Here is a 27351-nt window from a genome sequence, read left to right as displayed (position 1 = left end):
GTGAATGCTTTCGAACCTGACGTTTGTCTTCTAAGAGTCTTGACTTTAGTATCTTTGATCCTTCTGTTGTGCTTTTAGGCAATTGTGTTTAAAAAGCAACAACAACAGCAACAACGACAACAACAACAAAAAACCTTTTCCTGTATGTACCATTAATGGGGGGTGATGAATTGAATGAAGGATGTTGGGCGAAGAAGATCAAGAGAGTGGACCCTTTAAACAAAAAACATACTTAGTTGCTATAGTAACTTGAACTACAGAAACTTGTTGAAAATGTGGAGTTTGATGTGTTTTTGAAATGAATTTTTCTAAAGATTTTTTTTCCAGATATTTTTATATCAGATTACTACTGAAGCCATTCTCTGAAGTTGTTTGAAAGGACAGATAAAAGAATGAATAAATTAATGGATATTTTAAAATTTTCAGAATAGTCATTTGCAAAACACTTAAAGTGAATAAATAATTCTAGAAGAGTAACTTAGTTCCAAAACGCAAATACAGCCCTACTCTTTGTAAATGATTTGACAGTTACTGAGTTAAGATATACACAAGGTTAATTTTAAATTTAAAGTATGTATGAAACACACAAAGATTATGATTCCATTTATTAAACTACATTTCCATTTTTTTTTTTCTGTTTCTTGCAAACTCAAAGCAATGTTACATTGTTAAATAAAAGTAGGATAATGTAGTGGACACTGATTGGTAACTGCCCATTTTACATGTGGTTTCAGCGTTGTATTCTTTCTGTGAGTGACACAGGGTCTCTCATGATCCAGCTGGTTTACTCCTGGCTGCCTACGTGTGCATAGTGCTCGACTGATTTATCATGCATTCCTGTATTTTCTTCAGAAGTCTTAATGAAGTAGCCAGCTGCAGAAGAATCTGGATCATTAGATAAAAATGACTTTCCATGTGGAAGGACTGATAGCTATCATCGTGTTCTACCTTCTAATTTTGCTGGTTGGAATATGGGCTGCCTGGAGAACCAAAAACAGTGGCAGCGCAGAAGAGCGCAGTGAAGCCATCATAGTTGGTGGCCGAGATATTGGTTTATTGGTTGGTGGATTTACCATGACAGGTACGTTCAGACGCCGCCGGCTCCATGCAGTCCTCCCTTCCTTGGCATCTGTGTGTGTGCAGCGTGTGGCTTCAGAGTGACAAAGCAAATGTTGCTCTTTGTCCTTTGGGGATTCTTTATGTTCACTAGTTATATATATTTTAAAATAATTTTCTGTTCATTTAAAACCTAAAAATAAATTGGTTTCAACTCAGTAGTACTTGAACAAAAATGATTTGATAATAAATCACTGGACTGAAGAGCCATGAAACAAATCTTGGCTCTCTGGGCTGTTGAGTGGATGGAAACAGAGTGAAAACAAAGAGGTGGGGGAATGGGAAGCTGTCCTAGTATTACAAGCTATGTATCCGCTAATGAATGTGATAGGCAGCATCTCAACGTGTCCAGTAATACGTGCATAAAGTTGTGACTTTGAGATTTAAATGATAAGTGTCAATGAATACCAACTAGTGATGGTTTTTAATCTGCATAAATAAATGTGGGGGTGATAATATTTCCAATTGAGTAATTCCCTGTTTTGAAACCAAATAATTTCATTTAATAACTAATTCCTCACAGGAAGACAATCGCATGTTACAACTCTACAGCACTAATAAAGAAATGTCATGAACCTTGTTATAAAAGGGAAAACCTAGGGCGTGTCCTCATAGGAATCCCCAGGCCACCATCTGTAGTCATTTCTCATTCAAACCTTCGTTATGTTAGCAGGAGCTGATATTCTTTCTTACTTTGCACTAAGGTGGTTCTGTTTAAGGGGTGATTTGTTTCTTTACTATATTCTTCTTGGTCATTGAAAATCATTCTGAAAACATCAACTTAAAATTATATGTTTAATATTTAATACGGTTGCACTAACAACACATATTTCATTACAGAGTCTTAGTGGAGTTTTTAAACATTTGCAACATAGCAGGAACTCTGAGTGTTCATTGGAAAAATATCCCATGGGAAATTATATCAAGTGATGCCCAATTTCAGTCTCGAAGTGCAATTTTAAAATGATTCACCCTGTATATCAGGTAGTTTACCAAACCAGTCTGGGAAGAGGTCATCCATGTTCCAAACCCCTTGACTTTGGCCATCTGAAACCTACAGTGTTCTATGTGAGCCATCAGTGCTATCTTTCAGACATTGACATTTTATCTTTGTTTAACTCTTCACCCACTGTACGTGGATTCATTTGGTCTTTCTAACAGCACTAGGATGGCGCTCTGGGGTTCAGTGAAGATCCCGGGTTACAAGGTTAACAAGGACCAAGGCTGCAGGCAGAACCAAACACAGGTCTCCGGTGGCCATGCTGGCGACCGCCGCATGCTGTGTGCCGCATGCAGCCCTGTAACTAGTTTCACTTTCTTTCTTTCAAAAGGTACACAGTTTGTAAACACTGTAGAAAGAATCAGAAAGCTGCTATATATCAAAATATGTTGTTTATTGAAAATAATTATAACCCGCTATATTCTCATTTAATATTCTGTTCAATATGGTCATAAAAATAATATTTTATAATTTGCTTTTACCATTTAGGTTTTTTTCCAACCTAATAAGCTATTAAAAGATACAGAAAATATTTGAATAATGCTATTTTTTATAAAGGGCCATGATCTTCCTCAGTTTGTAAAACTTTTTTTTTTCTTTCTCAGAACTCAAAATAACCTGGTCAATATCATAATTCATTTAAAATCTGAACCATACTACCTAACCTTGTCAGATTGATTGACTTGGATATATTTTATAAAGAATAGAGATTTTTAAAAAATGTTGATTCTTTTAAAAGTGAGTATAGTTTAAGAGTTTGTGATCTCACTCATGGATCTGACGCAAAATATACAAACATGGAGAGCAAATGCTGTTACAGAAGAGACTAAATTCATTTAAAAAGGGGACTTTTAAATCTTAGTAAGTAGTCAAGCCCTCACTTCTATACCACAATAGTTGCAATGATTCAGGCACTCATTTTCTTTTTGGACAAGGGACAGTGAACTTACACAATGACAAATGATCACTAATGAGCTTTGTACTTGTAAGACCATCAGACCATTTACTTTATGCAGTGAAGCATTGACGCGTTAGCAATTCCAGTTACCTAGTAGAAAGATAAAGTCTCAAGTTTTCTGCCTGTAAGAATTTATTTCTTCAGGTCATGGTTACACACACAGTGGGGAAAAAAAAAAAACATTTAAAAAATTTCAGCAGGGCTTAGAATAAGAAAACAAATAATGCCATTTGTTATTTGTTAACACTGGGTGTAAAAGCTACTGCAAAGGTGGGAGTGATTGCTAAATATGTATTTGGCTCCAGGATTTTATATATAAACTTTTCATTTAAAAGTACTTAAAATTCCTATGTAGGAAAATCTTTTTATGTCAACCCTAAGACTCCCTCTTCTTTGCTTTGTATTAGATTAAAAGCCAGATAAATTTTGGCACAAACACAATAGAAATACATCCTAGGTAGTTTTGTATAGATATTATTTCATTTACCTACATTCTAACTGTGAGATTTTGGAAAATTCATCAGAGTTAAATGTTATTCCTAATGGGATGATGCAATCTATAATTCAGCCTCATATCTGATAAATTTTTATTACCAACCTGTGACCATCATAACTTTACACAAATTCTGCATAAGGATTGTTTTGAATATTTCAACCACACTGTAACCTCGAAAAGGTATAAACTGCAAAGTTTAGTGTTCTCTTCAGCATTAGTTTTTCAGCAAGGATTCAATATTATACTGTTTCCTCAGAGAAAATGGTACTAGTACTACATTGTCTATTCGGAGAAAAATATTAATCTGTAGCTCATGCTTGGCTCAAACCTGTCAAGTCAAAACTTATTTTCTTTGGTTCTTTGACCTCCTTCCCTCAGCTATTATGCTACAGAAATTTTATTTATCTGAATAAGGCATTTTTCATTACTTATTGTTAAATAGTAAATACCTTACTAAAAGATCCATATTAAAATATAGAATTGCAAGTATGTACACAGTTCACATTTTATATTCTTCTGAGTGCTAGGTAGTCTAGGCCTTAAGGTAACATTTAAACTCACTTTGGACACCTTGTAGTAGAAGTGTCATCTCGATCCTCTCTTCACTCCTAATAATTTAAGGTAGTAAGTGCAACTTAGTGGTGATGGAGATAAGATTTGCAAGCTCCGATATCCCCAGAGTGTTCAAGAAAGACTCTATTTCTATCAGTGAGAAGCACATTTCCACATACATACACCCACCTACATACATGCATGTGTTCACACATGCATGTACACACACATACCACTCCCTGAGGACAGTATGTAAACATCAATACAATTAAAATGAAAGGACTTTGAAATAAAGAAATTTTACCCCATGACCTCAGACTATATTATATATAATATCATGAAAATATTGCTGACTCAATGCATTCAGAAAACATCCAGGGCAGCACTATCCAATAGAAATATAATGTGAGCCGTAAACATAACGTTGAATTTTCTACAAACCTCTAAAAACAAAAAGAAACAGGTAAATTCATGTTAATAATATAACTTATGTAACTCAATTCATTCAACATGTTTTCATTTAAGCATGTGATGAATGAAAGAAAAAACATTTGAAATCTGGTGTATATTTTATATTCCTAGAACAACTCAATCCAGGCTAGTCACATTTCAGGTGCTCAGTAACCTCCGGTAGCCACTGGTTTGGCAGAGAGGTGTGGGTGTAACAGGTAAGACAGTATCACTCCCTCACTTTTCATTCTGTTTCAGCTACCTGGGTCGGAGGAGGGTATATCAATGGCACAGCTGAAGCAGTTTATGTACCAGGTTATGGCCTAGCTTGGGCTCAGGCACCAATTGGATATTCTCTTAGTCTGATTTTAGGTAAGTGAAAGTGCAAATCTCAGTGACTCACTCAGTAAAGCATACAGAACAAGAGTGTAATAACAAGTGGAATAACCAGTCAAACACTGTAAATAACCATTGTAAAAAAAATGTCCCCTGTGATCTTTAAGGAGCTGTTACCAGAAATTGGTAAGTAGCAGAGCACTAGTGCTTAGATTATTTGATCTCTTGGTTATGGAATATATTTTTAAAATCCTTTGATCCTGTGGCTATCAGCACAGTGAATATCTTAATGTTTTATTTCTTTCAAAACAAGTATGGATATATCATTAAAAATGAATCAGCTTGAAATATACCTGTATTTCTTTTAGCAAGTCAAATGAATAAGAGGTCAAAAGTATGATATAACAGAAGGTACCTCATTTTTTGGGCACTCAGAAAGCTTTTATTGAATCTGTGCTTATTCAAAACCTCTAAATGCTCTGTTGAGTGATAGATATGCATTGAGGCATTTAAGTGAGCGATGTGTTGGTTCATGTTTTTCAATTCACATGCCTCAATGAGATCCACTTGTCTTTGGACACATACAATGGTAAGTGTACTAAATAATTTACATTAGATTGCTAAACCTAATATTTAGAGTAAGTTGGTACTGTGTGCACATTGTATTTCAGACTGGTTCCTCAATCCATACAGCTGTTCTGAAAAATGCATTTCCTTTGAGAAGTGGCAGTATAGTAAAAGACTATTATATTACATTGTTTTATTTCCTCCTAAACACTTGCTTAATTTTTAGGTGGCCTGTTCTTTGCAAAACCTATGCGTTCAAAGGGGTATGTGACCATGTTAGACCCGTTTCAGCAAATCTATGGAAAACGCATGGGCGGACTCCTGTTTATACCTGCACTGATGGGAGAGATGTTCTGGGCTGCAGCAATTTTCTCTGCTTTGGGTAAGACCCAACTAAGTTGTTCTAGCTGCATCTCCGCAGTGAACTAAACATCAATCAGATACACAACCTTACTTTCTTCAGCCTTGGCTTCTGAAGACATTTTTATTAAAACCATATACTGAACCTTATTTATATGCATAAAAGCTTAATGGAAAATTTATGTTTATTTGCAATATGGTGGCAGAGGTTAAATAAAACCTCAACCACACTTTCTATACTTGAATTGCCTCTTTAGACCGATAATCATGAATTATTATGATCAATTTGCTTTTATGAGCCATATATGATTTTGAACAGAGCTAGTGAATTAAGCATAGCTAAAAAGTGCAGTTTACTTAAAAGAAATGTTTAAAACAAGGATTCATGAGCCAGGGGTTAATGAGAATACTAACATATATTTTTGACGTTGAATACATTTAAATAAATGACTTATATCTGAATTTCTTCCAATAAGTGTTGTTTCTGCAAACTGAGAACTTTTTACCATTGTTTTCCCTCTAATAACTGCCATGTTAATTGGCATAAACACAAATATAAAACTTAGATAGTTTAGATAACTCCCAAGACAACCGTGCTGCGTGCTATTCTAAAAGCACTAATATTTTTAGAGATGTTGGCTTTTTCAATAAGATGTCTAATTTAAAAATATATAAAACAAAGTCAGTTCCAGCAGTAAATAACATTTCTGGAGAAGTGAGATATCACTAACCCTCTGCTGTAAATAATGTAAGTCACACGGCAAAACTACAAACTTGAACTATTTCAATAAATTGATATTATAAAGCTCAATGTTATGGTTTAGTAGTGGAAAATAATAAGTATGGTAGAGTGTAACAAGAATTTCCCCTTCAGTTTAAATGTCTTCTCAACAACTCATATGAAAAAGTTTGCCCATGCCTTAGCATCGCCTCAGCTCCAATCTACCCTTAGAGACACAGGCTTAGATGTACCACATAGGACCAGTTGAGAATGTTGGACCTGACTGAGGCTGTTGAGGCAGCTGGGAGATGGAAGCTCCCCATAAAGGCGTGCACTGCCCCGCCTTCAGCACATCCAATTTCATCCTGCAGGTTAGTCAGGACTTTTTTGATTCCCAACTAGAAAACAGAGTGACTGTTGCGGAAACAAGAGTATTTGATCGTTATAAAATACAGTAAGAACTAGGTGGAAAATGCTGCACTTCCCTGGTGCTGGATAATAATACTCTACACCCACTGCTGCTCTTATGTTCTAATGATATTACGTGTAAAACTACACCTTGCTTTCCACCTGACTCTCATTAGTTGAGTTGCAATGGGGGTTTATTTGCCGTTGTTTTCAACACCAAAAAATTTTAATTTTAAGAACAAATTACCTGCTGAGGTATCAAAAAAGGAGTGGGCTGAGTATATAACAAAATACAAAATGCTCACTCATTGAATAAAAATCAACTTATATAATAGAGTCCTGAAAAAGAATAGAATTAATAAGCTAATGCTTCTAAAGTATTTTGGAAATATATAGTAACGAAACTGTGAACTTTGTTATAATTAGTTTTGTACATATGTGTGTCTATGTTCGTGCCTGTATTACAATATACAATCAGGTTAAGGATATAGATGCATTCTGAGAGATGCATCAGTAGGCAATTTTGATGTTGTGTGAACATAGAGTGTACTTACACAAACCCAGCTGGTAGCTGCTACACACACAGGCTATATGGTATAGCCTATTGCTCTTAGGCTACAAACCTGTGCAACATGTTACTGCACTGAATACTGTAGGCAATTGTAATGCAATAGCTACAACATCACTAAGCAATAGGACTCTTTCAGCTTCATTATGATTTTATGAGAATTTGTGTATTTGTGGTTCATCATTGATGGTAACATTATTATGTAATGCATGATTACATATATAAAATATGTTACTGTCTGTATCTTTCTACACACATGCACACATGTATCAAACAACATATGTAAAAACATTGCTGCAATTGCTTGAACTCTTTGAGGGGGAGAGAGAGAGTGTGTGAGTGTGTGTGTGTGTGTGTGTGTGAGAGAGAAGTTACTTACTGGGTACTATGTACGTTATTTGGGTAATGAAAGCACTGAAAGTCTAAACTTCACCACTATGTAGTATACCCGGGTAACATCATTGCAACTGTAATCTTTAAATTTACACAAATAAAAGGTAATAGTTGGACTTCATTAAAATTTAGTGTTTATTACAAATAATTTGATCTATTCAAGAGTATATAAGATCTATTACCACCTTAGTGTGAATGTGTATAGTTCACCATTGAAACATAGGAGAATCTTAAACTATTTTCTTGGTAGAAATTGACATCTTCCAACTTTTTAAAGAAATGTGTATTTATACTCCTAACAGCTCAAGTTCAGTGGATTTTCATAATTTTGCAGTATATTTATTTTATAGCTTCATGAGTAGACTAATATTTACTAGCATACCTCAAAGTGTCACTTTGTTTTACTTACTGCAATTGATTTAATTATTCAGAAAATATTTTAGAGACATTTTTATCTAATTTTAATAGTGATAATGGAGAGGTGATTGACGTCTCTAGTATCTCTGAGTTACAGTTAAGTGACAGCATCTACTAGGACCCCAAATCTTTGAGATTTTAGTCAGGTAATCTTTATTTTATAATTGAACTTTTCATAATTCATGGTATATAGCTTAGAAGTGTTATTAAAGTGGAGAACTACACACACACAAAAAAAAAACAACAAAGAATTGCAAGTTTCAATTGGAAGTAAATGATCTCAGGAAAACAATTACTTTTCAAATATCTGTGAAACAACTCAGTCAATTATCTAAAGTCACTCATCTATACTTGATCTCTCTTCCTTGTCTTCTTTCTCCAACTTCTTACTAGATTTTTCTTTTTAATGGGTCTTTACTCCGGAAAATAATTTTATTTTATCACCATAGCAAAAGCATTGAAAAATATTTTGTACTGATATTTTGGATCAACACATCTTATATTGAGATAATGTAGTTTCATCTCCAGTGAGTTGTATATACTACTAGCATGCCGACTGAGGAATGGGGGTAGCGTGTAAGACCACTCAGCTGGCTGCAACTGATGATACATAAAACCACAGATCCATTTCATGTATGCATTTAATAATGTGACATGTAAACTGTATAGTTTTGAGAACAATAGGGAAAGGACTAGTAAAGCAACAAGTGAATTATGAACTGTCAGTCCAAGAACCACAGTGGCCCAAACTCGTCATACCTCAATACGTTCAGTGGAAATATAAGGACCAACAAACACAATAAACAATGTTATAAGGAGAAACATAAATTTGATTTCTAAGAGAAGTTTAAAATTTTGATGATGAAAATTACTTTAAAAAGTATGATATTCAAATCTTAGACTCTTCAGTATATTGGTATCCTAGGAACAGGACTGGTATATTCTAGCAATTAAATAAAATAAGAGTGATCTGTCACAAATTAAAGAGGGAGAGAGTGATTAATAACATTTACCAATTTGATAATTTGTTCCTACAAATTTTTCTCAATTCTCTGCTGCCTTAACCATTTATTAGCTATCAAAACCTAGCAGGGAGCAGAGTAAATGCAAAATAGCAAATGAATGTTAATTGTAAAATGTGGAAATGGATGATCATGTTTCTCAGAAAGCCTCGTGTTTTTCATAGATGTGACTAATGTATTTCGTATATAGTTATGTGCCATGTAATGACATTTTGGTCAATGATGGACTGCATATATGACAGTGGTCCCATAAAATTATAATACCATATTTTTACTGTTACTTTCTCTATGTTTAGATATGTTTAGATATTCAAATAATTACCATCATGTTACAGTTGCCTACAGTGTTCAGTACAGTAACAAGCTGTATGAATTTGTAGTGTAGGATCTATAGGCCATACCATGTAGCCTAGGTGTGTAGTAGGTTATACCATCAAGATTTGTGAGTGAGTATACATTGTGAAGTTGCACAACAATGAAATCACCTAACGACACATTTCTCAGAGCCCATCCCTATTGTTAAGCAACACATGGCTGTATTTGATTGAGTCAGAGTTCCAGATAGTGAAATTATTTTGAGTTCTCGTAATGTAATTAAATTTCTCAGTAATTCAGGGTCTTCCATAAGCATACTACAGATCTGTGTGTCCTCCACATAAATAAGTTAGCAAACCACTCATTTCAGAAAGCAAAAGTGTGTGTCTCACTGAATTTATTAAGATATACAAATTTCAATAGAAAAATTAACTTTAGGTGTTATCATCCACTACATTTCATATGAGAGAGAGACAAATGTTGTTTATCACTAAACTTTCACTGTGTCCTTATACAAAGAGCTGAATCTGTCTGGGCACCTTGACCACAGCACTCTCTTGTTTGTTTCAGGAGCCACCATCAGTGTGATCATCGACGTGGATGTGAACATTTCTGTCATCATCTCTGCACTCGTTGCCACTCTGTACACCCTGGTGGGAGGGCTCTATTCTGTGGCCTACACCGATGTTGTTCAGCTCTTTTGCATTTTTGTGGGGCTGGTAAGTGGGAGCACCCAAGATTCTCCTCCTTTTTTCTGTAAAAGACAATGTATTTCATACTAACTCATTAAAAATTAATAGAAATCTTATTTTCCCTCATGAGTAATACACACTAAATCACATATTATATGAAATTTCAAATTTCTCCATAAATTAATTAGATGAAAAACTAGTCATTTTGATAAAATTTGACGGAAAAGTGTGCTCTACGTTGAATTGTTAGAAAGGTCTAGGTCTTCCTTTCCTTCATGCCTAGATTTGATGGAAACATATGCATGATCTCCTTTGAGTATTTAAGACAATCCACTTTCCTCGGCAGAGATAACAAAATTCAAACCTTAGTGGCAACCTGTACAAGTCTCCTTTTATGTTAGTTGGTGAATTCTAAGAATGCTCATAAGACATAGAAATGATCCCATTGGAAAACTGTGGATTTCAAATATTAATCATCACTATTTGTGGTCTAAAAACAGAGACAATTCATAATTATATAAGGCACCAGAAAGATTTATTATCTATTGTTTTTATTATAATTATGAGACATGAGTATTATTAGCACTATATTAAAAACACTTGTGTGTGTCTGAACACATTTTAGTCAATGTTGAAGAAATGTGAACAGTACAGTTATGCATATAATATTCAATACCTAAGATGTAGCAAAAGAAGTATAAAAACTAGTGTGTCCATGCTGGGCTAGGGTTATCATAGGTTCACATACATTATCTCATCCTACACATATATTATCCCAGTTGTAGATTCTGTAGCGTCAATGCCCTCCTGCAAAGCCCATGGACAGAGCAAGCTAACAGTAGAGATCATGATTCATATTCCCAAGGATGGTTAAGTACTCTTGATTCTCCTCATCTTTATTTATTTATCTTACAATGTAAAGCATTTCATTATATTTTACTTTTGACACTAGACTCTTAGAAATTAAAAATGAAGAAGTAATCTCATGCTCTTCTCTCCTTTTCATAAACGTTCCAGCATCTCTAATAATGTCCTAGAGGAAAAATTTAAAAAAGCGGACTACAATTAGATGTACAGTTTAACTATGAATTTACATGTGCCAGCAAAGATTATAATATTTTCTCTTTTTCTCCTTAGACATTTTGTATTTCGTGGAATTTCATCCATTCATATTGTAACTGAATACAAGAATATTTAATTTACTCAAGGACTCCCACTATTTCTATTTAGATTACCAAAATTAAGTGGACTGTACAGAAATTCTGATTTTTCCTTAGCATCAACATAAATTTCCAGAAATAAAATAGGGAACATAGAAATAAATCCCTCTTCAGAATGTCAGGAGCCAGGTTGGTTTGGCAACGACAGCTCTCATAACTGATGTACTAGGTATTCTGAGAAACACAACCCAAGAGAATGAACCTATTATTGATGATATATGTGATTTCTCATTGCTTTGTATGAGACTAGAACTTAAAACCCATGGGTGCATAAATCAAGTATACAAGTGTAAAGATGACAGTGCAAAGATGTTAGAATATTTTTTCTGCCACAAAATGTAACCACATTGATAAGGAATGAAGTTTTGTTGGTTACTAGTTAAGGCCCTATTGAATTGGCTGAATAAAAGACTAAATAATGTTGTTTTCCAAACTTTAATTACTGTATGAGCATACATAATTAATCAACTTACCCCTTAAACCGTCTTTTTTCAAATTCTCTAGTATTATTGATTTTATCATCACCCCCAGAGCTCCAAAACTGTACACTTGAGGTTTTTCTGTTCATTTTCCCTCTCTCTGACCTCTCTCTCCTTCTTGTAATGTAAGGGTTGTTGACTTGCTCTTCATAATCCTTTTTAGTACTGGTATTTTTTCATTCCCAGTGTCACTGCTATACTTCAGGCCTTCATCTAGGTGGAGTTGAAATCACCTGCCACTGTCCCTGACTCTTCCTTTTTGCTAAACTCACTATTCATGTCTATGTTATTAAATTTCAGAATAAATTCCACCGAAATCTTTTTAAGACTTCAAAGATTTTTTTCTAACTTCCAGTTGCCTGCAAAAACAAAATACAAATCCTTTAACTTGCAATGTGGGTTTTCTCCACACATCCATCTTTATCTCTCCCATTTCCCCAAACTACTCCCATGCCAGCAAAACCCGTCACCAACAGATGTGGGTGCACACACATACACACACACAAACACACACCACATGTTCTTCTATTCTTTGCCTTGCTCCATCTAAACATCTCTTCCTTCAATTCTTTATTATTCTACCTGTTATTATCAGGCCCATCTTTGAAGGCTTATATGTCACCCATATATTTCTCAATCACATATTTTCTTATTACTTTAATGAATGGATATCTTTCCCTTAATGAATGTATATCTTTCCTTAATTCACAGAAAACATAAAACAGTGTGTGTGTGTATACACATACATATATATACACACACACTTCCACTTCAAGAATTGTGTGTATATATGTGTGTGTGTATACACACACACTCTTTTATATGGATATATATTTCAAATATAATTTTTAAAATATTTTATTTATTATTATTATTTGTAGAGACCAGGTCTCACCATATATCCCAGGTTGATCTTGAACTCCTGGACTCAAGCAATCCTCCCACACTGGCCACCCAAAGTGCTAGGATTATAGGCATGAGCCATTGTATCTGACCATTTTTTTTTCTTTTTTGAGACAGGGTCTGGCTCTGTCACTCAGGCTGGAGTGCAGTGGCTCAGTTACCGCTTACTGCAGCCTCTGCCTGTCAGGCTCATGCAATCCTCCCACCTCAGCCTCCCGAGTAGCTGGGACTACAGGTGTACACCACCACATCTGGCTGATTTTTGTATTTTTTGTAGAGATGGGGTTTCACCAGATTGCCCAGTCTGGTCTAGAACTCCTGAGCTCAAGCAATCTGCCCACCTTAGGCCTCCCAAAGTGCTGGGATTACGGGCCTGAGCCACAGTGCCTGGCACCCATTTATTTTTTTTGAAATACAATTTTTTTTAATTTAGATGGAGTCTTGCTCTGTTGCCCAGGCTAGAGTGCAATGTCCAATCTTGGCTCACTGCAACCTCTGCCTCCAAGGTTCAAGCAATTCTCCTGCCTCAGCCTCCTGAGCAGCTGAGAAATACAATTTTTTATTAGAACTCAAGTTTGTGTTATCCAACATTTAACAGAAGAGGAAAACGAAAACAATCCACATCTCTCCCCTCCTCCCACCACCCACAAACAAGGGGATATATATCTCAATAGCTACCTATCTATTTACGTGTGTGTGTGTGTGTGTGTGTATGGACAGACAGACACAGACAGACAGAGACAGATAGCTGATAGATAGGCAGGCAGATAGATACATAGATAGATAGATTGATTGACAGATATTTCAAATCTAATATTTTCTTCCTAGAGATTTTGTGTTGCTGCTGCTATAGTTTGTATGACATGGTATAATCAAGCATAGAAATAGTCAAAGTGCTATTTTAATTTATCTAAATCAGTATTTTATGGTGCCCAACAGAAAACAGAGAACATGATTTCCGGTCCTTCTCTGTCTGAACTGGAGGAATTACTGAGCTGTGCAGTGTGTGAGGTGTATAAATCTTGCATATATCAGACAGTTGAAAATCATGGCCTAGGGCTCCAGTGTCACTTTCTGTTGCAGTGGATCAGCGTCCCCTTTGCATTGTCACATCCTGCAGTCACAGACATCGGGTTCACTGCTGTGCATGCCAAATACCAAAAGCCGTGGCTGGGAACTGTTGACTCATCTGAAGTCTACTCTTGGCTTGATAGTTTTCTGTTGTTGGTAAGTATTGCCTTTACCTGAGGAATGTGATCTAATTGTTCCTAAAATCAAATTTATTTCCACGATTTTCATATTCATAGTAAAAAAAAAATGTGCTTGCGGGCTCATGGCCATTTCTGAATTGAGGACTTTCTCCTGGGAGGGTGGAGCCAGGGCCGGACTGTCGTGGCTGACAGTGTCAGGGTGGAGAACAAATGAGGCCCTAAGGGGACAGCGTGAGGTGTTCTGTGTGGTGTGTCCTCATTTCCGTTGTGATGTAAGTCAAGGAATAACATGCCCTACCCCTAGAACTTTCCCCAACCTGAAGGCAAAACCTCGTAAAAGCTTTATTTTGTGTTTTGAATTAAGTCATGAAACCCAACTTATGGAATAAGTCTCTCATTCACTCTTGAATTACAGAGTAAGAGAATTACTAGTGCTAGAGGCCCTAAGTGAGGCGAGTTGGAAAAGTACGTGTCACTCGGGAAAGATGCCAAGAGAGAGGCCCTCAGGAGCCAGAGGAAGCTTGAAAACAGGCAGAATTTTGGGGCAAAGGTGCAGGCACTTTGAGGAGAACATGGAAGAGATAATGGCCAATCCCACTGAGGCAAGAGGGAACAACCAGAAGAACTGACCAGATTTTATGACTGTGCTAATTAGAGGAGTTAGGCCTGAAAATAACACACTGTATTTGATTTCAACGTTAAGAAATCGATTATGGTGGAGTGTGGTGGCTCAGCCCGGTAATCTCAGCCCTTTGGGAGTCTGAGGTGGAAGGTTCATTTTGAGGCCAGGAGTTTGAGAACAGCCTGGACAACATAGCAGGACCCCATCTCTACAAAAATAATCTTTTTTAAAAAAAGAAATCGATTACTTGTTCTATTAAACTTAAAGGTAAATTGGTTATTTTTGTTTTCTCTGTAGAAGTTTGGCAATATTGTATGACTTTGTGATCATGGCATGTGGCTGAATTTTAGCATTATCTCAACATTCAAAGTAACTGTGTCTTTTCCAGTAAAAATGTTTCTAGTAAGGGATAGGAAAATATGGGGAAAATATATATTTCCAGTGGTAGACTGGAGGGCTTCTTTGCCTAAGGATTGTTGAGAAATCTGTTGGCTCTCATTTTTCTGGAATGGCTTAAAATTATGAACTGGAGTAAGAGTAAATATGTATATGTAACTATACCTGCATAGTAGATGTGCTTATGGTTACATCATAGAGATGATGAGACTTAGAACAGTTAAGCAATTTGTCAATAATCACACCATTGTCTGAGTTAGAGACTGATATAGAATATTAAGAACTCAAAGTCCTTTCCCCTACACCAAGCTTTAGTCTTCAGACTATTCATCTTTAAAATAAGACATTGTATAAACTGATTGCTAAATTCCTTCCAGCTTTACAAAATTATATGACTTAGTCGTATTCATGATTCAAATTGTAAGACAAGTTAAAATAGTACATGTTGAAGAAATGAATAAACTATAGAAATCAGCCTTGAAATGCTGCATCAATAGTCTTGATCTTCCAGTTGTCTCTCCTACATCCCCTACATGAAGATGACTTGTCAAGTCCTGCTAATGATACTGTCAGTGTATCTCCCGGTCACACATGGAACCTGCCCACTGTCCCCATGTTTGCTCTCTATTAGGTAGACTGCATTCCTTACCTGGTCTACTATGATAACCCCCACCAGTCTCCCTGATGGCAGCCTGCCCACCTCTTACTCCCCCATGCCCATTTTCCATATTGCTAACTACTTTAGTCAGTTTGGGCTGTTGTTACAAGTTACCATGGACTGGGTGATGTATAAACAGAAGAATATAATTTTTATAATTCTGGAGGCTGGAAATCTGAAACCAGGGTACCAGCATGATTAGGTTCTCAAGATGGCAGTATTCCAGGTTGCAGACTGTCCACTTCTTTTTGTGACCTCACATGGTGGAAAGAGGGTGAGAGAGCTCTCTGGCCTCTTCTCAAAAGGGTCCTAATCCCATAATAAGGACTCCACCCTTATGATCTGATTATCTTCCAAAGGCCCCACCTCTGAATATGATCACATTGGGATTAGAGTTTCAACGTATGAATTTTAGGAGGACAAGCATTCAGTCCATTGCATCATGAGAGCTTCTGTTTGTAGATGAAGTCAGACTTTACCCTACTTAAAAACTTCTGATGACCTAAATGTCCAGGGTGATGAATATGTAATTTATGATGTATCAATCCATTCAAGTCATTGACATGCAAGTTGTCAATTAATGATATATTGATAAAACAGGTCACAAAATGAAAGGAAAAGGTTTTGGAAGAATGTAGACTTGAGGAATGGGGTTATGAATTTTAGAATTTTTCCCTTTAATTACTTTTGAACATATATGGCTTTTATAAGAAGGAGATTGTTATGGTATCTATGTAACAGATACTCTGCTTAGCCCAGGTGAGACCATGATAAGACAGACGTCCCCACCAGAGCCCAGTGAGACAGACAGGCAGTTAATGAAACCTCAATACATTGTGCTACGGCAAGCTCATTTATCAATTCATTCATTCGTTCATGTGACCAATATTTATGGAATATTGACTTTATGCCAGGAAGAGAAGTAACAGTAATCTAGCCAAAAGTGTGTTTCCAGCTTCTCCTGCAACCACTCCCTCACTCACTGACCTTCATCACACCAAACACCCAGTGGTCTCAGCTGCCTGGTTGCTGTCGTTATTTTCTTCTTTCCTATTAGTTTCTCTCTCAGGTACTCTCTTCTCCCTCGATCTCCACCTATGAAAATGCTCTCAAAGCCTATGGACAATCTGCACTTCATTTCTGCAGGTTTTCCTGTTAACATGCAGCTACCCTTTCTCTCTTCTTACCACCTCTTTCTTATCGCAAATAATTAATGGTTTATCATTTTAATTCCCATACGGACCTCTTTATATCATGCAACAAATTGCATTATAGTTTAAACATTTTTGATCGCATATGCTCAATAAGAAATTTAAGCACATTCCAATAGAGGTATGTATATCTATCAGTTGCTTATATATTCTGTACTGATATATGATGTAAATCATTGAATAAAAGCAATCATACAATATTTAGGTGCAAAGTAAAATGAATATACATAGAAGTTCTAGTATTTTATTTGATGCCGGCTGTATTGCCTTGAGCACTCTGCAGTGCTCACTTTGGAAAACACCACATACATTGACTCTCCCAGTAGAAAGTAAGTTCCAGGGAAAGAACCATACCTTATTCATGTCCTTGCTTTTACAGCCATTAAATTGCCTGGCACATGATTGGAGTGTAAAAATATTTTTGGGTTGCACTGATTCAGGTTAAATGTCATACTTTCAAAATCTTAATTATTTTTTGAGAATATTTTCTGATGGTTGGAACCACCAGATGATAACAAATTTAAGGCCTCTAGGGTAGTTTAAATGCAGTTCAAAATAGGTAAATAAATGAAAAGAAATAATTGCTCTATGTAATTACAGAGAAAAAGAACTTCAGGAAATTCTGCACAATTGAAAGTTGATGATACATTGTCTTAGTTCAGTTGGGTAACAAAGCATCATAAACGGAGTGGCTTATAAACAACACAGGTTTATTTTTCACAGTTTTTCACATGGTTGGGAAGTCCAAGATCAAGATGCTGGCAGATTCACTGCCTGGTGAGGATTCGCATCCTCATAGAAGGCACCTTGTTGCTGCCTCCTCACATGGTGGAAGAGAAAAAAAACTCATTTGGCTCTCTTTTATAAGGAATCCACCCTCATGGGATAATCATCTCCCAAAGTTGCCAACTTGATACCTAATACCATCACCTTGGTGATAAAATTTCATTGTATGAATTTAGGGGGAACACGGACATCAGATCATAGCAAACATGATGATACTAATTGATGTTTGTGACTATATGCCACTTTTAAAAATACTTCTAAGTTGTACTTATGACTATTCTAAATGTGATTGCAGTAAATCTCTTTTAAAAAAATAGAATAGATGTTTGCCTCTAGTTCACTCTCCATCCTCGTGTTTCCCACACAGATGCTGGGTGGAATCCCATGGCAAGCGTACTTCCAGAGGGTTCTCTCTTCATCTTCAGCCACCTATGCTCAAGTGCTGTCCTTCCTGGCAGCTTTCGGGTGCCTGGTAATGGCTGTCCCAGCCATACTCATTGGGGCCATTGGAGCATCAACAGGTAAATCTCTTGTAGCTTCACCACATGTGCCAGTTAGTTTACAATCCCCACCCAGACACCCTTCTGTCCCACTTCCCTCTTACCTCCACATGGTGAATTCTTTCGCATCACATTTATGTTTATAAATTTGTTATAGCATTCAGTAAATTGTGTTATAGTTCAGCGGTCTCCAATTTTTTATTTTTATTTTATTTTATTTTGTTTTATTTATTTTTAGTAGACACAGGGTTTCATCATGTTGGTCAGGCTGGTCTCAAACTCCTGACCTCAGGTGATCCACCTGCCTTGGCCTCCCAAAGTGCTGGGATTACAGGTGTGAGCTGCCGCACCCAGCCTCCAATGTTTTTGATTGCTCACTCCACTACGCAACACTGGCAAGCACACCCTCCTCCCAATTGTGGTATATTTATCGATTGTTTATATGCACTCCCGCCAGCAGTGTATCCCAACTAAGGTGCCTGCTGACATCAGCTGGGGAATGGTGGGGGGATCTTTTAAAAATACAGACATCTGGCCTACTTCACAGGAATTTTATTTCAATAACTGAGGATAGAGACAAGCACTAGTGTTCTTTTCAAACCCCTAGGTGAGTTGAGAGCCAGAGTGGAGAGTCACAGGCTTAGAGAACTTTACCTGTCATCCTCATGACCTCCCTAAAGATCACTTTGAACTTGAGATTTCTGCTTTACATCTTTATTAGGTTTTAATTAGGAGTTTTCTTTCTTGAAGAAAGCAATGAATAAGTGTTTAGGTCAACACAAACTAAGAAACAAAGTCACTTAGAGAATAACTTCCTGAAAAACAGTTTTGAAAAAAGAGCATTATGAAATGTTTACCTCCCTGTTAGTCTCTATGTGGAACATGTTCAAAAGCTCACCGTTAATTTAATGAAATGTATTAATTACTCCTGACCATTATGTTCCTGTGTTGTAACTTTTGAGAGCACTCAATGAAAATACATCATGTTAATTCAGATTTGAAGGCATCTTCTAGGTAGAGGGAATAAAATAGATTAAAGTTCACCTTTTGCCCTGTTGTATTTTGTAAAGGTGATCCAGGGTGATGTTCCTGCAGCAACTTTGACTTTCAGTTAGTAGAGTCTTTTATTGGATTGTTTAACTTTTAGGAGAGCAGTCCTGGTTCATAGTGTAGATTCTCCATTCCAGTTGTTCGTCCAGGAGACAAACACTTCGAAAGTTGTAAAGATGACTGACAAAGGTGGTAGGTAGTGTTTGTCTTTGAAAAAGGATAGTATTTCTCTCACAAGCAGAAAACATATATGAATGTGTGTGTGTGTGTGTGTGTTTATGGTAGGAACACAGGCTAACAGAAACAGCATTAAGCCTATTTTTTCTTGGATTAGATACACATTCTTGTTTGTTATTTCTGTTATCGTAACATCTCAGTTAAGGCCACAAAGTTGCCTGCATGTAAGCAGGTTTTGGAGACAATTGTAATAGAAAATGAGGGAAGAAAAAAATGGTAGGATCCAAAAAGAACAATTCTTATTTGGTCCAATGATCATGATATTAAAGAAGTTCAGCAAATAAAAAGCCAACTATGCTAATGTACATTTAAGGATTCCATAGTTTTTCAACACATGCTACAACTAAATAGTAAAGAAGCTATGTATTCAAAGATAAATCTGTGTTCCAAGTCTTCTTACCCTACCACAACCAAAACTTTCTGAAAATTTCAGCCACATGACTATACTTTTTATTCAATAAAAAGGGACTGTTCTTAATCCAGTGAAATTCTATGCAAGGTGGAAATAGTTGAAAATTAATGCTGAGGCAGCTTCAAAACCAAGTTTATGTACAGAGAGATGATGGCTGAGAATAGGCCTACTATTGTCTTTTTTCATTTACATATGAATAACTGAGCCTTAAAGAAGGAACAGTGAGTGTCCCACCACATTTCCAAGTGGTCGAAGGAATACTCTAGAATTATGTTTATAAGCATTTGTTTTCTATGATTCTATGCCATGTAACACCATCACTGTAGGAAGGAAATATATTTCTTACTACCAGTGTCTGTGCAGGCATTGTGAATAACCCTAATTGTAACCAATACCCTTTAGAAGTCAGGAGACATAAGACATTTCCACTTGACCAGCACATGGACTTCACACCTAAGCAGACTAATGTACATGATTCTGAGTTTATTTCAAAACAACCTAGTAAATAGGATGACCCCAGATGGATAAAGAACATTTGGCTCTTTGGTTGTTGTAATGGTTGTTGATTCTGTTCAACAGACTGGAACCAGACTGCATACGGGCTTCCAGATCCCAAGACTACAGAAGAAGCAGACATGATTTTACCAATTGTTCTGCAGTATCTCTGCCCTGTGTATATTTCTTTCTTTGGTCTTGGTGCAGTTTCTGCTGCTGTTATGTCATCAGCAGACTCTTCCATCTTGTCAGCAAGTTCCATGTTTGCGCGGAACATCTACCAGCTTTCCTTCAGACAAAATGTAAGAACAGTTTCCTTCAACCTGTCATTTACTAGCGTTGCTCTTGCTGCTGCTGATGTTGTATTTGTTGTATATACTTTATTATATATTTGTTAATATTCTACATTAAATCTGACTGTACTTTGATTAAGCATATGAGATTAAATAACAAATTATACCTATGCTGAATGGATGCTATCAATACATGTTATTATTCATGTCAATACTAAAGGGAACAAATCAATATAATTATTTCCCAAGAGGTACAGTCACAGGGCTATCATTTAACCTTCTTGTCTTTCTGATGAAAGAGTAATGAAACTTAAACTATCTACCAAAACATTTAGTATAATTAAATTGTCTATGACACTGGAGAATCTTGGTGGAAGCAGGGCATGGTAAGCTGTCTGACACGTATTTTTGTAACTTCTGAACTGTTTTATACTTGCACTCCCTAGTCCACCTTTGCTAGAAGATATCCTCTCAATTTGATTTTCTTTATTGAATCAAAGTGGCTGTTTCTTTATTGAATCAAACAGCATGCTTCTTGCTTGATTAAAGCTTTGCCTCTCTCTAGGTTTTAGTTAACAAAACAATCCCAATGTTTTTGCTTTTGCCTTCTTTTGTTTTGATTTTATTTGATTTTTTAAAATGTAACCAAAGGAACTCCTTGGACAAGGCATTTTCTTCTTTGTTTTTAATTTTTCTTTATGTTCTGGGATACTTGTGCAAAACGTGCAGGTTTGTTTCATAAATATACATGTGCCATGTGCTTTGCTGCACCTATTGACCCATCCTCTTAAGTTCCTTCCTTGCACCGCCCCCCTCCACCCCCTAACAGGCCCTGGTGTGTGTTGTTCCCTCCCTGTGTCCATGTGTTCTCATTGTTCAACTCCCACTTATGAGAGAACATGCGGTGTTTGGTTTTCTGTTCCTGTGCTAATTTGCTGAGGATGATGGCTTCCACCTTCATCCATGTCCCTGCAAAGGAATGATCTTATTCCTTTTTATGGTCACATAGTATTCCATGGTGTACATGTGCCACATTTTCTTTATCCAGTCTATCACTGATGGGCATTTGGGTTGGTTCCATGACTTTGCTATTGTAAATAGTGCTGCAATAAACATACATGTGCATGTCCTATTTTTCTTTTTCTTTGAGACAGAGTCTCGCTCTGTCGCCCAGACTGGAGTGCAGTGGTTTCATCTCGGCTCACTGCAAGCTCTGCCTCCTGGGTTCATGCCATTCTCCTGCCTCAGCCTCCCGAGCAGCTGGGACTACAGGCGCCCGCCACCATGCCCGGCTAATTTTTTGTATTTTTTAGTAGAGACAGGGTTTTACCGTGTTAGCCAGGATGGTCTTGCTCTCCTGACCTCGTGATCTGCTTGCCTCGGCCTCCCAAAGTGCTGGGATTACAGGCTTGAGCCACTGCGCCCGTCCACATGTGTCTTTTCAAGAGCACCAGAAGGTGGTTAGCTTTAAGGATGGTAGCACTTCTACAAAGAGATAAAGTAGGGATGGCCTATGATCTGTCAATGCCACATAAGAACTGTCCCCTAATATGTAAAGTGAGGAAATCCTCCCGTGCTTTATTATACCTCTCTGACACCGTGTTAGCTCATCCTGCCTTTCCCCCTATGCATTCAGGAAAAGGCCTAGGTGGCCTATGTGTCATGCATCTGGTACACAGAAACCCCTCCCAAAGGTCCACCCACCTTAATTGTTTCCTTTGGGTGCTGTAGCTGTATTGAGTTTTCCCATAGATTGAGCCATTTGAACCAGGGGAATTCTTTAGACTAGTTTTGAAGCAAAAAAATGTGTCTCATTCTTGACCTACATGAGTCAAGACACTGTGCAAAAAGCTGACACTGTGGCAATTTCTTACAGGCTTCGGACAAAGAAATCGTTTGGGTCATGCGAATCACAGTATTTGTGTTTGGAGCATCTGCAACAGCCATGGCCTTGCTGACGAAGACTGTGTATGGGCTCTGGTACCTCAGTTCTGACCTTGTTTACATCGTCATCTTCCCCCAGCTGCTTTGTGTGCTCTTTGTTAAGGGAACCAACACCTATGGGGCTGTGGCAGGTTACGTTTCTGGCCTCTTCCTGAGAATAACTGGAGGGGAGCCATACCTCTATCTTCAGCCCTTGATCTTCTACCCTGGCTATTACCCTGATGATAATGGTATATATAATCAGAAATTCCCATTTAAAACACTTGCCATGGTTACTTCATTCTTAACCAACATTTGCATCTCCTATCTAGCCAAATATCTATTTGAAAGTGGAAGCTTGCCACCTAAATTAGATCTATTTGATGCTGTTGTTGCAAGACACAGTGAAGAAAACATGGATAAGACAATTCTTGTCAAAAATGAAAATATTAAATTAGATGAACTTGCACTTGTGAAGCCGCGACAGAGCATGACCCTCAGCTCAACTTTCACCAATAAAGAGGCCTTCCTTGATGTTGATTCCAGTCCAGAAGGGTCTGGGACTGAAGATAATTTACAGTGACCCCATCTAAATAAAATACTGCTTTAGCAAACAGAACACTGTAATAGGGTAGTTCTGGAGAGATGATTTGCAGCATACAAAAATATATTTAAAATATAAACAATGTTCAGGAGGGTAAAAATTCATATAAAGTGCAGTTGCACAAATACAAGCCAAGCTAGAAGGAAGCACCTATGAAAGCAACAACTTTCTTTCTCATCCATAGTAATATTGATTTTGATGCTAGATAGTTTTGCTAGGTATAAAAAATAAAGTTCCACTGAGAGAACAAAGGGCCAAATAGAGCATCTATATTTGTTACAAAAAAGGGAAGTAGATGTGAAAGAGACTGAAAAAAAGGAAATTGGATAGTTTTGATACAAACTTTGTTTGCTTATGCACTGATGAGTCTAGTTTCATTATAGCACTGAAGCTATGAGAATAACTTCAGTCACTCCCTTGAATGGTGCAATGAATTAACCAGCTTATTTTTCTTAGTGCGATGATTAACCCCTTCTTTCATGTTCTGAGCTATAACATTTGCTGAATGTGCAATTTGTTATTCTTTTATTAATGGCATGTAGTATGAGCATGGGCAAAGCAAACACAAAAAAATATTATGTACTGGCATTTATTTATGTGCAAGGTGATAGGAAAATAGAATCCATCTTTGTAGAAGAGCACTGGGTTAATTTGTATGTTTCCGTAGCTACTGTATGCATAGAAAGAGTACTTGAAGGATTATTAAGCAACCTTAAAGCAATAAGTTAATTAAGCAGAAGGTAATAGGAGGAACAGTACATTTTTATCTTTATCTCAAGTATATAAAGTTTTGCTCCATGATAAAATAAATATATCTAAATTAATATGTAAGTTAATATTGGAAGTGAAATTGGGCCTTACGTAAGGAGAGATAGCTACACAGCATCAGTTATGGTTAACGAGAGGCACACTGCTAAATTTACATATATTTCATTGAATGATTATTATGGGAAGCCCTCACAACACCTCATGATAGTAGTAAAAATGAGAAAAAAACAAACTACTAATTTTTAGATATTCATTAATAGGAAAGATTTAGTGTTAAGGGATCTACTCTTTGGCACTTTTTCACATAAGCCAGTCTTAGAGACTAGACAAATTACTACTACAAAAAGTACATAGTGAATTTTAAAATGTAGACGAAAGCAGAAAATAAAATAAGTTCTAAAGTGAAGAAGCCATCAATTTTAACATTTGATGTCTAGATAACTTGCATGAGATTGGTCATTAAATACTGTTTTGCTCCTTTTCTGCTGTTACACATACACACTCATAAACACACGTGTGTGTGTGTAATGATTTGTGTCCGTTTCAAGTGTTTTCACACCAGTCACACATTATAGAAATAACTAGAGCCATTTCTACAAAAGCAAAGTGAAGTGATGAGCTGAAAAGTGATCAGGGAATCTGATCCCATAAAGAAAGTCAGTCTGAATTGTTGAAACAAAAGCACTTTTTTTTTTCAAAAATACTTCTTTTTTGCAAATCATGAACAAAATGAAGTTAACTTAGTGTTTAACATTAAGAATGAAAGTTGTATCTTGACCCTAGAATTCCTTTCATAAGATTTAATTGTAATTGTCTCAAAGCATCAGATAATACATCTTTATCATTAAACATGAATTTAATGTCTAGGATAATTTTTAAAAGGGGAAATTAAATAATTTTATATGTCTCATATTTTCAGTGCTTTATCAAAATTTGATGTGAATATTACATTGCATTCAAAATCTTCACTGAATATCACATATATCTAAATGAAAAGAGAATTACTTTTCTTCATCTATTTTCTCAGAATCTATTCAGTACCCTATGGAGTACATGGAAGGAGTATATTTTTGGAGCCAGTAAGTATGGGAGTCCATGATTCTCAGGTATTGAATGAAAAAAGAGAAAGGGGCAAGAAATTCATTAAATAAAAAAACCACAGATATTAACACATTTGACACATAAAAGTGATGAATTGCTGGAGACTACAATTCCTGGCAAACACCATTATTCCAGATGCACCATGCTCCCCAGCATGCTACCTGAATGGTGGCTTTTATCCAACCTGTCACCCTGAGCATCTGTCTCAGCCTGCTGAGGCACAGGCTTCCACCATGTGCATCAGGAAACACTCACTCATACTGTCATATAATGCAACAGGGAGGCATCGTCTCCTTACAGGTCTCTTTACATTGTACCATTCCATTAGGCAACAATTGTCCCAACAACCACACTTAAATTCAGTGGGGAAAAGAAGGTTAACATTAAAAATTTCTTCCATGTAATTCAATTTCTCACAATAGACGGAAACAGGGGGAAAATGTTTGCCCTGTTCAAAATGCTAAAACTAGATAACTTAGATAATTTAAGCCAATAAATAATATTATATTGTATTTAACCCATTATTCCTCACCTACCCTCAAAGTAGGTATATAAAAGACTAGTTTGTTATTAATCCACAAATGTGCTAAATGTTAGCAAGATGATTTTTAAATACAAAAATGGTTTAAGATCACAAGGAAGGAAACAATGGTCACAAGGTCTTTACTTAAGCACATTTGTGCATAAATTTCCACCCAATTTCCAGGACAGTTGTATCACAAAGCTGTGAAATGTGCAAGAGTATACTTTTTACCCATCATTTGCTTTGTTTTGACAGAATGAGTAATGCAGACATTTATGTGTTCTTCCAGCTTCAATCAGTAGACCTGATTTTCAACATCTGCCCTCAAATGAAAATAAAATAAACAAAACATTCAGACACTGGCTATATTAACCTTGGAAGGCAATACCTGTGGATTAAACATTAGAAGAAAACATATATTTTATTTTCATACTTTTGATATGATTGTAACATATTTCTTGAGTAATTTAAATGCTTCTTTTTCCCACACATATTCAAATCAGCAAGCCTGTAGCTGCACTGCAATATCAACAACTAGTTGTTTCAAACACTCAGCATCCAAATACAACTTCATTGCTACACTTACAAGGAATGAATTTTATGTGAATATGAAATGAGTATAAGCTTAAAATAAGTGAATCTAATATAATGGCTATTCCTCTTTTTACTTGGAAATAATAAATTAACATTATATTTTAAACATAAATTATGATTTCTTTTTCTGTTTTAGCCTTCATGTAAATTTACAATGGTATAATATATAATTTATTGTAAGTTTGCTACTTCATAGACAGATGCATATAATGGTTCCAGAATATATATTTTTGTCTGTCAAAATATTATATAAAATTATGCCTAAAATAAGTAGATTTGCAACTGTGTAAATGTTTAAGTGTAATGGCAATGTATTAAATTGTGCTGGTCAATTTAGGATATCACTGTCTAAATCTGGCTTTTGGGGGCCCTCTCTGAAACTAAATGTATATGGTGCTTCAAGACAATTATGCAATGAAATCAAAATAAACCATCTCATTACTGGAGGATAGGTAAATGCCACGTGGAAATGCTGCACCTCACGTAAGTCTTGGGGCAATATATGTCATAGCTCAAAAACAAATGTAAATTGTTTTTCTTGGAAAAGACATTCTACCGTTGCACACAGGTCTTGTGTAAATCAAAGAAATCAATAGATTAATATCCATTAAGCATCTCATGCTCTGCTGACTGAGCCAGCCAGGTGATTCCAGTTATATTCATTCCAATCACAAAAAGAAGATCTGCATTTTTCAAACCAAACAGCTGACCAACAGTTGTTACATGAAGCCAATCTCTAAGTGATAAGTGGCTGTCATTGTGCTCCAACTATGTGCTCTGTATCTGTCATCTTATTCTCTCAAGATGTCTTTAGACAGGTAGTTATATACACTCTCAGAAGAACTTTGGCCTTTCATGCCTTAATTATGATAAACCTTAGTGCCTTTGGATGTTTATAGGGCAGAAGGGCCTATAACGAGCATAGGGATGAATGAAGGAAAGAATAAGTAGGTATGTCAGGGCAACATCCCATCGAGTTGTCTGTCTTGTGGAC

General features: G+C 36.3%; 1 protein-coding gene across 1 annotated transcript; it reads left to right on the top strand.

Annotated features, from left to right (window-relative positions):
• SLC5A7 (solute carrier family 5 member 7) lies at positions 1-26458 on the top strand. Its single transcript, XM_021925157.2, has 8 exons — positions 1-1081; positions 4831-4944; positions 5702-5857; positions 10250-10398; positions 14057-14200; positions 18225-18378; positions 20636-20853; positions 22721-26458. The coding sequence occupies exons 1-8, from the start codon at positions 904-906 to the stop codon at positions 23348-23350; spliced, it is 1743 nt and encodes a 580-aa protein (XP_021780849.2). The 5' UTR covers positions 1-903; the 3' UTR covers positions 23351-26458.
• The last annotated feature ends 893 nt before the right edge of the window (positions 26459-27351 follow it).

This window comes from Papio anubis, chromosome 14 (genome assembly GCF_008728515.1).
Source record: "Papio anubis isolate 15944 chromosome 14, Panubis1.0, whole genome shotgun sequence".
NCBI classification, from domain to species: Eukaryota; Metazoa; Chordata; class Mammalia; order Primates; family Cercopithecidae; genus Papio; species Papio anubis.
The sequence above is the reverse complement of the archived record's forward strand: the minus strand, read 5'-3'. Positions and strand labels throughout refer to the sequence as shown.